The sequence below is a fragment of the Xyrauchen texanus genome, chromosome 19 (assembly GCF_025860055.1).
Source record: "Xyrauchen texanus isolate HMW12.3.18 chromosome 19, RBS_HiC_50CHRs, whole genome shotgun sequence".
Lineage (NCBI taxonomy): Eukaryota > Metazoa > Chordata > Actinopteri > Cypriniformes > Catostomidae > Xyrauchen > Xyrauchen texanus.
Genome location: NC_068294.1, coordinates 38,765,736 through 38,783,062, shown reverse-complemented (window position 1 = coordinate 38,783,062; position 17,327 = coordinate 38,765,736). Strand labels below are relative to the sequence as shown.

Genomic DNA, 17,327 nt, shown 5'->3' with positions numbered 1-17,327 from the left:
GCTATTAACAGTTTACACTAAGTGCAAATAGCGTTAGATGCTATTAACAGTTTACACTAAGTGTAAATAGTGTTAGATGCTATTAACAATTTACACTATGTGCAAATAGTGTTAGATGTTATCTATGAAAATAGCACAGCAAAAGTACAGTTACAGCACTTAAAATATACTCAAGTAAAAGTAAAAGTGTACAATTTTTAAACTACTTTAAAAAGTACAATTCTTGGGAAAAAGTGGTTAATTACAGTAATGTGAGTTTTTGTAATTCATTACTTTACACCCCTGAAATTCAGTTTATTTAATAATTAAAAACAGGATAATGCAACACATATGCAGCAAACCTAATTTGAGGTAGACCTCCTCAAACAATTAAAAAAAAATAAAAATAAAATAAAGACAGATAATTATATTTTGGAATAAGGAGGGGAGAAAAGACATCTTAAAAAAATACACATTTTCAGTCTCCTTTCTGATGTGTTGCATGTAAAAACGGTTTATTAATACATCATACAGTATAAACACATATATCCCCCATTTGTTAGGTACCAGTGGAAAGAAAGTGACAATGTTTTCTGCACTGATGGTGAAAATGTCACTCTGCCCTGTAATAATTCTCATTCTGATTGCACATCATCTACAAGGCTCTAAAGATCTACTGATTCATGGATTCATGGAGGAATAAATATGAATGACACAGAGAGACATGAGAGACTGAATCTGGGGTCTGACTGCTTTTTAAACATCTATAAAACCACAAAAGAAGATTATGGACTTTACAACTGCTGTCCTCTCATTGCAGGATTTGAAGGACAAATGGATTTTAGGCATAAATACAACCCTTGACTTGCTACTACTAGAACATAGACTCCATCAAACATGTATGATATGCTGCTACGCAATTAGACATAAAAAGTTCCCCAGACAAAGCAAGGAAGCTGCACAAATGCATAACAAAAAAACACAAAATACGACCCCCATCAAGCAGATCTACCGCCAAGCCTTGTGTACTGCTGCTGCTCTGAAGTACCATGCGCATCGAGTGTGTGCTAGCTAAATTTGCCTTGGCCTTCCTGGCCATAGGGTATACTGCTAATGAACTAAATCTCTGTGCGTGGCTGGGCCTGCTTGCCCAGTTGGCTTAAACTTCTTGTGACCTGACTTATAATGTGTACCTGGAGCAGTGATGCTCATAGATAATTTAACTAGTGATTTAGCCTAGCTATGTGTAGATTTATTTAAATTAATTACCTAAGATTGCAATGTATGTTAGTGCCTGATTTGGCTATGGGTTACCTCTTAAACACTTGAAGGGAGATGAATGGTAGCCTGACAGGCTGATTGTTCCTGCTGTGAGTGCGGTTCAGACTATTTCTATTCACTTAAAACAGTACCAACAAGAACTGTGGAGTTCTGATGGAGACCTGACACCGCACCTGCAGCAGGACCAACTAGTCAAGATCACTGAAGGCATGATTTTAAGAGACGATAAAATACATCGTTCCAGAAGCCTTCCAGAAACCAGTGATAAAATTATTTTAATTTATACTATTTTTATATAATATAGTTGTATTATAAATCACATTATAATATGCATTATATTATAATGGACATGCATGGCCACAGACGGGGAAAGGTTATGCATGGCATTGCAGATGTATATTAGACATGTATATTTGTAGTGACACTGCCAACCGAACAACCTTACCGGCCCTGAAAATTGTTGTGATTTGGATTTCATTGGTTCTTTTATCAGTGCCAAGAGGGCGGGATATACGGTCATTGTTTGCTGTGCACCAATGCTGTAAAAACAGTGGCACATGATAATGAACCAAATCATCTCTTGCTGAGAAGCACCAATTTCATTTAAAATCTGATCAGGGGAACCATTCCACTGGATAGACAATGAAAAAATGTGTGTGTAAAATGCTAAACATCAGGCAAAAATTTCATAACCCTAAACAGACCACCGAGATCATAGGTCATAGATGATCAAACGTGTGAATAGCACCCTTAAAAAGCAGAAGACACATCACCAAAAATGTGAATTGATTCTTTGACCACAGAGCTGTGTTGGGAGCAATAAAAATAAAACAAAGCTCAGAAAGTTCCCCAGCAGAACTGGGGCCTATATTGCTCACAACAGCAGACTGTGCAGACTCAACTGTGAGAACAGCTTAAGGTGCTTCACACTTCAAACTGCACTAAAATATCAGCAGTAATTCAGATCTCACCAAAAATGCTCAGTCTAATTTGACCTCTGACATGAATTTGCATTAGACATTGTAATGGTACATGTTTCTTCCCCTGATGGCACAAACCATACAGTATGAGACTAAAGCTGTCTGTAACAGTTTGGCTTTGACCATCAGAGGAAAATAAAGTACCACATGTCTAAATGCAAATTAATTAAAGGTTCAACATTAACTGTTTTCTCTTTCTGTAGTTGTTCATATTTCAGGTTGCAATGTCATGAGGGATAGATGCAAAAATAATTCTGATCCCCCTGCCTCAAGCTAGGACATCAATTTGGCCATGCTGGAGATGGGTGCGAAAGCAAATCTAACAGGCCATTCACACCTCACAGCTCCACGAAAACAAAAATAGCTGTATGGCCTCCCGGTTTAGCACCAGCACCAAAAATTATGCAACACCAATTGCTCTAGACCAGGTTCCACCCATCTCCTAAACATACAGAGCTCACTTTTATTACTACACATCATGGAACAAAATAATGGCCTAGATTCCAAAAATACTAATCCACTGAAGATCTGGCCCGCCTCTCACATACACATAGCCTCTCACACATAGGACATTACAAACCTGTTTCCATAAAACAGGCACTATTTACAACTTCCCTTTAAATACTGTAATATACATGGGACATGTGCATGGCTACAGTCACACATCGATGATTTAATTATTAATTGCAAGCAAACTTGCCACCCAAATTTTGACACTTCCACCTACATATAAATCAAACCAGTTGATTGTTGTTGGAATGGTTGCAAACCAGAGGGCCCCTGATTTTCAACACATCGCTAATAACAATGTAAAAATAAAAGAAGTTGACGATATGAAATGCAGACACTTCTATCGATCACTACACATTTTGAAAATAGGCACATATCATCGATTGTGACTTAGCCACCAAATCACACATATTAGATAATTTTGAATTAACACTGTTATTGTATATGTCTGTAACTGTGATTCTAAAATCATATAATTATTATTATAGCTATATGTTTAATGATGCCTGCCACTGATGACAATACTAGTTATACTGACTTTGTGGTATGTTTCCTTTAATTTAGAATCCACTGTAATAATGTATATTGATGATACATGTTCTAATTGCCAAAATCAGATTAATTAGTCATCTTTGCATTTTTAAAGATACACTTGAGACCTGGATTACCACTCGCACTTGTGACATGAATTCATTGTTTGTCTTTTCATCATGTATTGATGTATTACTCAACCATTTCTCATGTCAGTATAACATTAATTCTTTAGAGTTTCATCTTTACATGGTCATTTAAGAAGCTGTTCAGGTGTATATGCATTGCCAGTGGGAACTCCTTCACCTAATTGAGGTCTGCCCAGAAGACCACCAATGGAGATGTCAGAGAATTCTTCTAAGAGTCAGATCATCATTAAAGGTACAACCAGAAGCAGATGTTTCTCCATGATGGAATGACATGTCCACTGAACAAGCCACAAATGCCATGATGGACTCTATGAACTGAACACATGTGCTAACCTCAACCAGACACAGTGTTGCGACTTGCCTCATCAGATCCATACGGACATCAACTGACATGGCACTGGCTCTCAGCCCTTCGCAACTGCACACTCTTCTGCGACTGAGATAAAAATAGAAACTAAGACACAGTGACCCCACAGGGACTCTTCTGAAGCGGAGGAAACTGTAAGGCAGGGTGCCAATGTGTTTGCATTCAAAGGCAAAGAGCAAATGTATGATCTTTGAGAAAATCAACAAATTAACTTTCTCGCAATTAGCAACTCTTCCTGAGGCACCACACCCCACTGAGCGAAGACTGCAAATTCACACCTCATTGTTGCCCTTCCACATCTGTCCCATTCTCTCCTCTCTTCCCCTCACCCATTCCTCTTCAGCTCAAAATCACCTATGATCTGTATGTAACAAAAGTCTATATCTGATGTATACAAATAATGTAACTAGTGTAACATGTTTGGAATCATTTAAAATGTCTCAGTGCATCTGGTATAGTGCTCTTATTCCCAGGTTTGTAAAACTTAATGACAACAAAGTTATAAGGTCTTTGCCAAATGCTTTATAATTCTGGAGGTCTGTCCCCATCCCTGCTTGTATGTTAATGAGGTATGTCCCCAGGACTTCCAAACCTAACCACTCCCAAAATTCCCTTTGTTTATGGTTTGGGTATTTAAGGAGATGTGACACATTGTTCATGGTTCTCTGTAGTCAGACGATCCACACAGTTTACTGTGTGTAATTTATATCTGGTGATCGCAATTTGAATTTCTTATGTTTTGATAAAATGTCTAACTTTGACTTATCACTGTCTAATTGGAATTGATGAATTGATTATGTTACCTGGTCAATAAATTGTCAACATTTGATTTTATTCTGACTGACTCTGACATTGTGTTTCCCAAACAGATTAAACGATTCGTATGTTACCGCAAGTCTGCGTCAGATTAGTGAAGACTAATATTTGGCATCAATTCAAGTGTACTTGGTTTGCAAAGACAAAAAGGGAATTTCTGTTTAGAACAGCAAATGCTGCTTGACCAATCTAAATTCGGGTGTGTCTTACCTCTGCTTTGATTTGATGTTTCTCCAGATAAGTGTACGTGGGAAACCACGCATGGCCAATCCAAAGCTATTACAAGATAAGTTATGTTGGTCAACTTACATCTGTAATAGTGGCCGTGACCTCTACTGAAGAAAACGTTAAGTTAAATTCAAGTGTATGCAATTCCATGGGGGCTATACTGAAGTATCTTTGATTGTGTGAGCATGAATGTGACCGATCTGAGGTATATAGAAATTACCTCTGTTTGATGATCCAATACTGGCTGTGATCATGAGACCCGCGGTGTAGACAAAAACATGCGAGGACCTCAAAGTGACATAGTTTCTTAATCTAAAATATAATTAAAAATATAATTAAAGGAGTTAAAAGAATAATCAAACATTCGTTCACTTTTAAAGATGCTCAGATATCATTAAAAACCTTTTTCATTTATGGAGTCAGATGAAATAACGAGGTAATACATAAGAGAAAATGTATTTCATTTAATCTTGTTGTGTTGTGTACAAGGAAAGAAAGTAACACACAGAGACCTTCACCCGTATTATTGGAGACCGCCATTGGACCGATAAACGGGCTTACACACTTAAATGCATGGTAATTTTCCAAAACACTGTTACATATTCGTGTCTTTAGAGTCCCGGCACAACAAAGTATGTGCAAAATGCAAAGATAGTGTAAAATTGCAAAACAAATAAAGATACATAATAATATTTTAAAGACAATTACAAAACAATAAAATAAAATATATTTTTATATTCTTTATTTTTATTTTTAATAAATTAAAGAGATAATGGAACCAATCATGAATGAATAAACATTAAATTTATATAGCACTACACTCAAAGCAATTTACACAGTGAACAGGGGACTCTCCTCAACCACCACCAGTGTGCTGCATCCACCTGGATGATGTAACAGCAGCCAGAGTGCACCAGTAAACTCACCACCCACCAGCTTATGATGGAGAGGAGAGAGTAGAGTTATAGTGTTAATTAAAGAATGGGGATTATTAGGAGGCCAGGACTGATGAGCGCCAATGGGGGGAATTTGGCCAGGACACCAGGGTTACAACCCTACTCTTTTCAAGAAGTGTCTTGGGATTTTTAATGACCACAGAGAGTCAAGACCTCAGTTTAACATCTCATACGAAGGATGGTGCCTTTTTTCGGTATAGTATCCCAATCACTATATTTGGGCATTAGGACCCAGACAGACCGCAGGGTGAGCACTCCCTGCTGGCCTCCCTTATACCTCTTCCAGCAACAACCTAAGTTCCTCTTCTGTCACACACTCAACATTGAAAAAATTTAGTGACACTAAGGGTCATTCTTGGGAGCCCCAAATAACTCCGATCTTTGAGAAAAGGCCAATGAAAATTGGTGAGTGGAATTTGCATAGAATTTCCCCCAGAAATACGAGTATAAAATAAGCTGGAATGCATCCACTCATTCAGATTTTTTCTTTGGAGCCGAGCTGTTGTGTGTCAGAAATCTGAATTTCACTGCTGGTCCATTCACCTCTCAACGAGAAGCATTTGCTGTTGGATATACGGCGCATTCCAGCGGCTTTCTCTCCATCTGCACAATTAGTGCAGAGTAGGCCCCTGGGTGTTTTCCAGGCCTTTAGGACTACGTCGTCTCTGTTGGCCAAAGCCTACAGTGCCGCTGGTCAGGCCGCCTCTGCCCTGCATGCCAAGGCCCTCCTGCAAGTCCACCAGGCCAAGGCACTGAAAGAACTGCACTATGGTAGTTCTGACCCCAATGAATTGCGGTCGGCGAACGACCTCGCCCTCCGGGTGACGAAGGTCACAGGGCAGGCACTCGGGCAGACGATGTTCACTCTTGTGGTCCAGGAACACCACCTATGGCTGAATCTGGTTGATATGAGGGACGCTGACAAGGCACGCTTCTTGAACTCGCCCCTCTCCCAACAGTTCTCGGTGGTAAAAGAACAGTACATCTTGCCTCAGCACGGCACAAGAGTGCATACCCCGTCTGCTCACTGAGAGCATCCCCCTGCTGCGGCGAAAGCCCAGATGGCTCCACCCCAGCCCAAGCCGAGTCCTTGGCCCCAGCATAGCGCGTCCGGCTGCACTGCATAAACGACACCCCCGGCCAGCCGGTTGTGACAAGTCTCGAGTATGGCCCAAAAGGCCCTCCTCCTTAGTCACCAACCTGCCCTACGCCTGGTAAGCGTAGAAAGGTGTGTTTTGAGGGTTCCCTCAGCGCAGCCACCTCGGGTCGAAGTGATGCTCCTCAATGTGGGATGGACCCTCCGACTCAACTATGCGATTCAGTTTGCCAGGCGACCTCCCCGGTTCTGCAGGGTCCACTTCACACCGGTGAAGGGTGAGAACGCGCGCCGTCTTGCGTGCGGAAAACGCGGTCCTTCTGCAGAAGGGTAGATAGAGCCTGTCTAGAATGGTGGGGGTTGCGTCCAATCCTGGACCTGCGAGTTCTGAACCAGGCCTTGCACAGACTCCCGTTCAAGATGCTGAGGCAGAAGTGCATTTTGGCATGCATCCGGCATCAAGATTGGTTTGAGGTGGTGGACCTGAAGGATGCGTACTTTCACGTCTCGGTTTTACCTCGACACAGACCCTTCCTATGGTTTGCTTTTGACGGCCAGGCGTATCAGTACAAGGTCCTCCCCTTTGGCCTGTACCTGTCCTTTCGTGTCTTCACAAAGGTTGCAGAGGCAGCTCTTGCCCTTTAACGGAAGTGGGCATCCGCATACTCAACTACCTCGATGACTGGCTGATCCTAGCACACTCTTGAGAGTTGCTGTGTGCACACAGGGACCTGGAGCTCTCGGACCTCAGCTGTCTAGGGCTTCGGGTCAACTGGGAAAAGAGCAAGCTCTCCACGGTTCAGAGCATCTCTTTTCTGAGCGACTGTCTGCCCCGGTCGCTGTGTCTGTAGAGCTCCTCCCGTTTGAGGCAGGACCTACCACCGCATCTCTTTCATGTGCAGCTGTGCGCCCATATGATGTATTTGCCACATGATAACAGGGCGGGATGTGGTCTCCGTGGGGTCTTTTCCCCCTGAAATAATAGGAAAGGAAAAGAACACCTTCCCCATCACATATAATGAGCGTTAAATGGCCACAGCCGAATAACTAAATACTCTGTGGAGAGAAAACCTAGAGAGTGACTGGAGCGGTCTGCTCCTATACTAGATACGTCTCATCCCCTGTCTCATCCCCCTCAACAACATTGACGCATGGTCGAGTGAGTGACAGAAGGGGAACCTCCTTCCGTTGTGTCCCTCTTGCCACAATGCTGTACTTAGCACAAAACCTGAATGAGTGGATTGCCATTTTCATTTTGAGTCTTTGTGAAACATTCTTAGTCTGGCCCCTCACCTGAGACCACTTTGCCCTACCAGTAGCACCTGGCTCCAGACAACTCAGCCCTCAGGTTCATAAGGGCACACAAACCTCTCCACCACGATAAGGTGCTGGTTCCCGGAGAGGGCACAGCACACAGCAACCACCTGAGCAAATTGCATTTTCAGAGGAAACTCTCACAGCGTGCTGCAGTGAATCTTGCTTACTTGCAAATTGAGCAAATTTAAATGTTAGGCAAAGGGAGAGTATGCAAGTTGATTGGCTACCTAATTACACATCAAAGGACCAATCAGCTTACACCATGTGAACCGAATGGACCAATCAGCTTACACCATGTGAACTCAGATTAGCTATCTGAAAACCAGTTCAAAGAATCTATCGGCTTCCCTTAGAGAACAGGGAGGGAATTTATTTTGTGAAATCATTTTGCATTCCCTCTCAATAGGTTTTGCATTCCTTTGCTTTACCTTTATCCATTCCTAAGGAAATTTAACCATGAATTTACAACAGTAACTATAGTTCAACTATGGTATTTGTAGAAAAGAAATTGTAACATTTACCATGGTTCTACTACAGTAACCATAACCATTCTGCCAAAATACATGGTTAGTTTTTCTATAGTAATACAATGGTTAATTTGTAAGGCCATGGTACAAAAAAAAAAAAAAAGTTAGATGGCTACTGCAGGTTTAGTATAGTGAAACCATGGTAATATTTCGTAAAGGGATGTCTTTTTGATGGAAACATGGCTTTAAAAACCAAAAAGTAACCATGTTTATTTAGTAAAACTGTAATAGACTAACCATGTTTTTTGTTTGTTTTTGTTTTGGCAGAATGAATAAGATTTTTATTCCCATAGTTTTGGTTTTCCTGTATTATTAGAATAACATAATGTGGCAGGGCGGAGGGCGGAGGGCGGGTCGTGATCCTACGCACCCGGTCCGGTATTAAGCTAATTATGCCTCCGTGAGGGTTAAAGGCTGACTGCAGGGGGCCGTGGGGGGAGAGAGAGAGATCGTTTACGGACATGTCCGTCATGTGTTTATGTTGTCTTTTGAGTTTATTCTAGCCGGTTCTCGCCTCCTCCTTTCCATTGAATACTTTGCCTGCCCTAAATGCTGTTGTTAAAGGAAGCTTTTTTCATCTACGGTCCATTGCTAAATTAAAACAGTTTCTCTCACAGAAGGACTTGGAAATAGTGATTCATGCTCTTATTACATCCCGGCTGGATTACTGCAATGCCTTATATGTGGGTCTGTCTCAATCTTCTTTCTCACGTCTGCAAGGAGTCCAAATTGCAGCAGCTAGACTTCTAACAGGTACCAAGAAAAGAGAGCATATTACCCCAGTTCTCGCTTCCCTACATTGGCTTCCAGTTAGATACAGAGTTAAATTCAAGGTTGTGCTGTATGTTTATAAGGCCTTGCATGGTTTAGCCCCTCAATACATTGCCGATTAACTTCATCTACATTCGGCACCTTGGTCTCTTCGATCATCAAATCAGTTACTCCTCTCGGTTCCTCGATCCCGTTTGAAAACCAAAGGTGATCGGGCGTTTGTGGCTGTGGCCCCTAAGTTGTGGAATGCACTCCCATTTGTTGTTAGGTCTTCTTCCTCATTGCCTATATTTAAATCTAGATTGAAGACACATTTTTTCTCTTTAGCCTATAGTGTTGGTTGAGAATTATAACAGTTTTTGTGTAGGTTTTATAATGTTTTATTAATTTTTTCTTTTTAACATTTTATAAGTTCTATTTAATATTATAAACTTGAACTTGATAGTTACAGTAGTAAAACCATGGTTAATTTATTGCAAAGGAATGCAAAAATATTGTACGGTAACACAAAACTTATTGCGTTGGAAAGCAAACTATGTATTCCGAGGGAATGCAAAACTATTTCAGAAAATAAATTCCCTCGCTGTCCTATAACGGGCTTCATACTAAGCTGCAGATTCTAAGCAAAAAAAAAATATTTCAGTTTTATGAGAGCTGATTTCAACAAAATCACTATTGCTCCCTAGTGCACATTTCATGAAAGGCACCAAAACAGCACGCAATGTATATGATTTAGTTGCAGATATAAAAAAAGAAAAAAAAAGACACAACACAGATTTGAACTTAAGTTATGGCTGTTTTATCCAAGTTTTATTTTTACCAACATTCAAACCAATGGATAAATCTCAACGACTTTGAACCAAATACTTTAATATTGGAGTATTCAGAGTGACTTGAGTATAACAGTATTTACTCATATACACCTCTGCTAAGAACCCATGTGACAATGTAACTCCATCATTCCATCAAGTTGTCTGACTATGTTGTAGCTCAGAGGTCTGGCGGTTACATACTCCAGCAAGTCTTTAGCTCCAGACGTCAGAGCTCTGTTGATCAACACAACACAGAAAGCAGACAGCAGCTTCCCTCTATGTAGAGCCAGGAGGTCTGGGAGGTACTGCTCAGGGTCATGATCCATTAGAACCAGATCCAGACGACTGTCCCCAAGGTGAGAAGATAAAGACGAGATGGCCTCAGCTGACGAGCATGTCAGTACCTGAAACTAACAAATATAATATCTATATCAAAAACATGCATGTACAATATAATGTACAGTAATGGAGTGAACACTAAAGCAATAAGTCACAAGATGCCACGCATTACAGTGATTTGAAATGATTAAAGGAATAGTTCATCCAAACATGAAAATGCTCTCATAATTTACTCACACTCATGCTATCATAGATGTGTATGAGTTACTTTCTTCTGCAGAACACCAATGATTTTAGAAAAACATCTCAGCTATGTATGCAAGTGAATGGTGACCAAAATTTGCTACAAAAACCACATTAAGGCAGGATAAAAGTAATCCATAAAACTGGTAATTTAATCCATGTCTTCAGAAGCAATATGATAGGTGTGGGTGAGAACCAGATCAATATTTTTTACTATTAATCTAAACCTCCACATTCTTCTTATTTTGTTTTTGGTGATTTGAATTCTTTGCACATATCACCATCTACTGGGCAGGAAGGCGAATTTATAGTAAAAAAAAGTCTTAAATATTGATCTGTTTCTCATCCACATCTATCATATCACTTCTGAAGATATGGATTTAACCACTGGAGTCTTATGGATTACTTTTATGCTTCATTTATGCGCTTTTTGGACCTTCAAATATCTGGCCTCCGTTCACTTGCATTGTATGGACCTCCAGAGCTGAGATATTCTTCTAGTATTTACATGGTATACTTTAAAGTATACAATGGTATTAATGTCACTGTAGTGTCAAAAGAAACTAGGTATTACTGTGGTGCTATTTTAAAAAAATGACAACAACAAACATGGCAATACCATTGCACTTTTTCATCATTCTATGACACAACATATCATGATGGAATTTAAATGATGTGAGGTCACACATGAATGAGGTCATTTGCTATATCAAACATGGCTTGTTTAATCAGATTTAAAGCCAAAACTGGCATTTTATAATCTGTAATTTATTACCTGCGGGTTTTTGAAACCCGCCACTAGTATGATTTCCTCCCCTTTGTCTGCCGTCAGGGGATCCAGCTCTACGGCCAGCAGTTTTCCAGAAGGAGGGAGCAGGCGCAGAATTCTGACCGAAGCATAGCCACAGTGCATACCCAACTCCAGAACCATTAGTGGAGCTTCACGCTTCACAATCTCATCCAGCAACTCACCTAATATCAGGAGAACATGTCACTCAAGAGAACAGGATAAGATGATGATTATTTGTTCAGAGAGGTTTAGTGCAATCTATAGGAATATATAAGTAAAATAATTACATCATAACATAACATAACATTGGTATTGCCTATTTAAGAAAGGGACGAGTCCAAACTTGCTGTTTCGATACCTCAAATACGTCGTTACAGGAAGAAAGCTGCACTCATCAAGCAAGTTCTTGGGGTGCTACAGAGGCACACACAGAAAATAAACCCCAGACCAGAGTCTAACCTTTTTGAGGGCCAATGCTGAGGGTAGCGTGTGTGGTGGAATAGAGTTCAAAGGTCAGCAGAACACTCTGAGCCTGTCCATGGGTGCAGTTTGAGAAGACGTAAGCATGAGTGGAGCTGACACAGACCTTTCTGTGTGTGAGCTTCAGTATGCCAGCACACACCCGATAACACAGGGCCAAAAGTGATGAGCGGAACCGAATTGTCATCATGACCACAACTGGGAGCAGAGGCAGAGAAATCACCAGCAGAGACATCATGGAAAATCAGTGAACCTAACAGGGATTAAAGCCAAGGGATAGTTCAAACAAAAACAGGTTGTACCAATCCTATGTCTTTAGATGGATTGTTAGTCTCAAGTCAAAATTCACTTACATTGGAAAAAAGATTAAATGAATGTGAATGGTGACAGAGTCTGTGTTCCACAGATGAAAGGCATATGGGTTTGGAACAACACAAGGGTGAGTACATGATGAGAGAATTTTCATTTTTAGGTGAAATATCCCTTTAAATGAACACCATAGGAGTATGGGTCATGCAAAGAAGCCCCCCCCCAAGAGTTTTTAACATTTTAAGATCTTGTGTAAAGTGGATCTAGCTGATTTAAGGAATAAATTAGACAAAATGCAGTACCTGGATAACAATTGCAGTTAATCTTTGCATTGGGAATCAAATTCTCCTTAGAAGAAGAGTCCTTTAAATATCTATTTAGTATGTCCAGATGGTTTTCTTTGGAGAATAATAATGCACAAATATCATAAAAAGGAAATCTCCACTTACATCAAGGTCAAGGTCAAAATACAAAAGTCGTTTTAACATTTTAAAATGACATTGGACAGTGACCTGTTCATGTATATTTTTCTTGGTCATTATAAAAAAATATATAAACAGGTGGGGAAAATGCATATAACAACAGAACTTACAACTGACACGGACGTGAAGCATTGGCAGAGTGAAAGTAAAGGCAACTGTCACACCTAATGATGTCTGATTCTCTGTATGATCCTACTGTAAACATGTAAACATACAGTAGATTCTCTGATGTCTGACACGGAAAGCACGTGAAACACAAACCAACACAAATATGTACGAACAGTTTGAATGATATATGGAGACGGAACCAGAAGGGTCTTTTAATCAATGAAGTGTAAAAGCTACCTGTAATTTTTAGAGACATACATTGGACAGGAAATGCGGTTGTTGTCCTATGAGACACAAAGTAGTTCTTCCTCCAGGGGGCGCATGACGGCTCAGAAAGCCGAACCCATTTAAAGGGCACCCATTATGCACCTTTTCACAAGGTGTAATTTAAACCTTTGGTGTCCCCAGAATGTTTCTGTGAAGTTTCAGCTGTAATATCATACAGATAATTTATTATAACATGTTGAAAATGGCAATTTTTGGGTGGGAATAAAAACGAGCTTTTGTACGTGTGTGTGTGTGTGTGTGTGTGTGTCTTTAAATGCAAATGAGCTGGTGCTCCGCGCCCCGTATCCAAAATAGGGCGGAGTTTTGACATCTCTGTTTCCGATGACTAGACATCATAAGTAATATGACTGACAGCGAAAATAGTGATGTTAAGCTTTATTTGTTTGAACCGGAGTCAGACACTGATGAGGGAGAGACTCCGTCAGAAGTAACACCTTTGAGAATGAACCAGGAAGTTTCCGAATTATTATTTTATATATTTATTTATTTGTAAAAAAAAAAAAAAACCCACTCAAACAAAAAACAAACAGACAATCGGAATAGTTCATAAGGCCAGATTATCATAATTTATAATGTCTTACCAAACAAACAAATGTTGTCTGTATTTCCCACAAACACAGACTTTTCAATACCACGCACTGGTGGTATAAATATTTTCATAATAACGGCATGGTCAGATCTAATGCAGTAGGTCTTGTTCTCCACTAGATGACAGTACTGATACTCGTCAGTGGATGTTTAACTCAATGACAGTAGTCACTAATTTCATAGACTCATTATCACAGAACATTTTCATAATAACATTAACAAACGTTAAACGGTTCATTACATCATACTTAACAGATCATAATGCTCTAATAGTTAAAAATATCACAAACGTTGTATGCATATATGTTCATACAGTGGTGCCCAAAATTATTTGGACACATAAAGGGATAGTTCACCCAAAAATGAAAATTCTCCCATCGTTTACTCACCCTCATGCCATCCCAGATGTGTATTACTTTCTTTATTTTGCTTTACACAAATTAAGATTTATAGAAGAATATCTCAGCTCTGTTGCTCCATACAATGCAAGTGAATGGTGACCAACACTTTGACACTCCCAAAAGCATATAAAAGCAGCATAAAATTAATCCATATGACTCCAGTGTTTAAATCCATATCTCCAGAAACAGATCGACATTTAAGTCCTTTTTTACTTACATTTTTACCTTCTTTTAAAAATGTTTACCCGCTTTCCACTTTCACATTCTTCTTCTTTTGTTTTTGCCGATTCACATTTTGTTGTGCATATCGCCATCTACTGGGCAGGGAGGATCATTTATAGTAATAAAGGATTTAAATACTGATCTGTTTCTCACCCACACCAATCATATAACTTTGGAAAATATAGCTTTAACCACTGGAGTCTTAAGGATTACTTTTATACTGCCTTTTTGTGCTTTTTGGTGTTCTGGTCACCATTCACTTGCATTGTATGGATCTACAGAGATGAGATAATCTTCTAAAAATCTTTGTTTGAGTTCAGCAGATGAAAGAAAGTCATACACATCTGGGATGGCATGAGGGTGAGATAATAAGATAATTTTCATTTTTGGGTGAACTATGCCTTTAAGACACTTTTACGCAATGCTATCTGCATTAGATAACACAATCTCAAGGCAAACAGCATCTACAAACAAATTATACTAGCTTTTCTTAACGAAGACATTTTTGCGATTACATTTTTTGTTCTAACCATAGTCTCATATAATTTGCCCCTTCCCTTTGACTTGGAAAAAACCCTGCTGAATCTGAGTGCTGGTGATCTTGACATGGAGGAAAGAAATGGAATTTAGAATAATTTATGTGTTTGTGCCGTCTCTCTTTAAAATAAACGCTATTTTGTTATCTGGAATTACGTTCACATATTTTTAATTGTGGCTTAAGTGTTTAAATGATTTTTGAGGTCACATGTGATTTAATATTTAAATATACATGCCAAACTGAAATCTTCTGCATTATATGATGTCTGTTAGTGACTTATTAATGAAAGTTTTTATGACATTATGCCTAAAGCAGGGCGTTAGAAATGGGCGTGGTCTGTCCGGCACTGAGATCTGAAGCTTCACTCTGATTGGCTGTATGACCCGTTGGGCGGGGGATGGACGTAATGCTCCGCTCTGATTGGATGTCTGAGCCGCTCCGCGGGTCTACAGAGCTCCTGCATCTCTCATCTCATCAGCGAGTGCGGCAACAACGTAGCTCTGCGTCGCGACACACACTCGGAGTCCCAAAATAACTTTACCCACCTAGTTGCGTGACTTTTTTTATAACCCACCGTGAGTTAGATTTTTTTTAAAGCACCAGTTCTAAATGGCTAGTCCAGGTTCGGATGCAGGACGGAATCTTCCTCTACAGCCTCCTCATCACTGTCATCACACCGAACCGGCACCCGAACCTGCTGTCCGCGAGGCGCAGCGATGGATAGAGGTATGTGACGTCATGTCATTGCGTTATATGCGGATATATAATGTGTCTAATTTATGCAGTTGCAGAAGCTTTACAACATACTGTGTGTTTCAGGTTTAATAGTAAATCCGCAGGTATCTCCCGTGTCTACAAATGTTACATTATGTTCGTTCAAAATGGCATCATATAAATGTTTTTGAACCCTAGTGTGACTTCTTGTAAATAAATAAATACATTCTATCTGACCTTGTCAAAGAATTCCGTAAGGAATGTCAATGGAATCTGTACCATCATTTCGAACCAATCATAATGGGATAAAAGCAGATGATCATTTATTTAAGTTGGATCTGAGACAACATTTATTTCAAGTTTAAAAGGAAATGTGCAGGCATATCCAGGGTCTACTGATGTTTAGAGAAAATTGCATGTTAAATATTTTCTTTGACAAATTAGGGGTCTGTCAAAAAGGAATGTGAATTGAATTCCTATCATAATTTGTAATAGTATAAAACACAAGTCTTCTTTCAGGCAAAAAAAAATATCTTATTTAGTCCAGTGTACTTTTACAGAATCTATTGGTATCCTCTGTGATTCTTAAAATATACTTGTTTGATCCCATTGGTATTGGTGCTTATTTATGATAGAAATCCCATTAGCATTCCTTAAGGATTATTGGCATGCATGGGTATAGATGCATTCCATTTGCAGTGTATATTAACCTAACAGTTTATTATGATATGGAATGGAATGTGCATACAGTATATGAGAGACATTCATGTGTCCCCGCTCTATGCATACATTTCTATACATTAACACTAATGTAAGACTCATAATGATTCCCTTACCTTATGAATGGAAGATGGCAACCTATACAGACATGACACACATTTTAGAGCTGGCTGGATAATGTTTACATTGTTTGTATTGTCTTTCAATTATTGCATTAGTTAAATTCCATTAGAGAAATCATACCATGCCATTTCATGACCCAACTGAAGCAAGCCTTTGGAATTAGTGGCAGAACAGATCAAATATTTTAGATATACAGTGCACAATCTGGTGCATTAAGAATGCAGTTCAAGAGTTTACATGAAGTCAGTGTATCATGCATCTGAAATTATTTGTAGTTACAAAAGTGTACCTAATGCTTGCCCCATAGCTGCCTTTGAACATCAACAATGCCGGTTGTATTCAGGTTGACTTGTGGTGGTCATACCAGAGCCAGATGCCCCAAATAACTGTTTATTGAAAAGCACACACCTCAGCTAGAGGCTTTTGTAAGCGGAGCTCAGTGTAACAAAGCTCATAGTTTTTGTGTGTCCATTGTGTGTGGATACTGTGGAATCGTTGTATGAAACTGGGAGTGTTTTCACAGCGCAGGGATAAGGTGTGCCTCTCCAAAGTCTCATTTATGTATGATCTCGCACCTATGTCAACTTACTCAAGCAAATTTATATGGATCATCCACCTTGTCATGAGATGTTACATCTGTAGAAGTTATTTTATGATGATAC

At 39.6% G+C, this 17,327-nt stretch overlaps 2 protein-coding genes across 11 annotated transcripts in view; one reads left to right on the top strand and one right to left on the bottom strand.

Moving 5' to 3' along the window:
- Positions 1 to 10,306: 10,306 nt before the first annotated feature.
- Positions 10,307 to 17,048, bottom strand: LOC127659686 (transmembrane O-methyltransferase homolog). Of its 6 annotated transcripts, XM_052149616.1 has the most exons (6): positions 13,074 to 13,289; positions 12,784 to 12,879; positions 12,526 to 12,565; positions 12,152 to 12,425; positions 11,678 to 11,874; positions 10,307 to 10,730 (listed from the first exon to the last, which is right to left on the bottom strand). In XM_052149616.1, the coding sequence occupies exons 4-6, from the start codon at positions 12,408 to 12,410 to the stop codon at positions 10,437 to 10,439; spliced, it is 750 nt and encodes a 249-aa protein (XP_052005576.1). In that variant the 5' UTR covers positions 12,411 to 12,425; positions 12,526 to 12,565; positions 12,784 to 12,879; positions 13,074 to 13,289; the 3' UTR covers positions 10,307 to 10,436. The 6 variants fall into 6 exon arrangements, with proteins under 6 accessions (XP_052005576.1, XP_052005577.1, XP_052005574.1 ...); XM_052149617.1 differs by lacking the exons at positions 12,526 to 12,565; positions 12,784 to 12,879; positions 13,074 to 13,289 and adding exons at positions 16,659 to 16,680; positions 16,955 to 17,048; XM_052149614.1 differs by lacking the exon at positions 12,526 to 12,565 and having other exon boundaries at positions 12,784 to 12,880; positions 13,074 to 13,288.
- The window catches only part of LOC127659685 (LIM and calponin homology domains-containing protein 1-like), a 129,883-nt gene continuing 128,154 nt past the window's right edge, over positions 15,599 to 17,327 (top strand). For all 5 annotated transcript variants that reach the window (XM_052149610.1, XM_052149613.1, XM_052149611.1 and 2 more), the window contains exon 1: positions 15,599 to 15,834. In XM_052149610.1, coding sequence (XP_052005570.1) covers positions 15,718 to 15,834 — 117 coding nt within the window. In that variant the 5' untranslated portion in view covers positions 15,599 to 15,717. The remainder of the gene's footprint in view (positions 15,835 to 17,327) is intronic.

Coding starts and splice junctions, on each gene's coding strand:
- LOC127659686 (XM_052149617.1), bottom strand. CDS start 12,410: ATGATGTCTCTGCTGGTGATTTCTCTGCCTCTGCTCCCAGTTGTGGTC. Junction 11,875..12,151: donor CAGCATTGGCCCTCAAAAAG/GTTAGACTCTGG, acceptor TCCTGATATTAG/GTGAGTTGCTGGATGAGATT. Junction 10,731..11,677: donor CGGGTTTCAAAAACCCGCAG/GTAATAAATTAC, acceptor TATATTTGTTAG/TTTCAGGTACTGACATGCTC.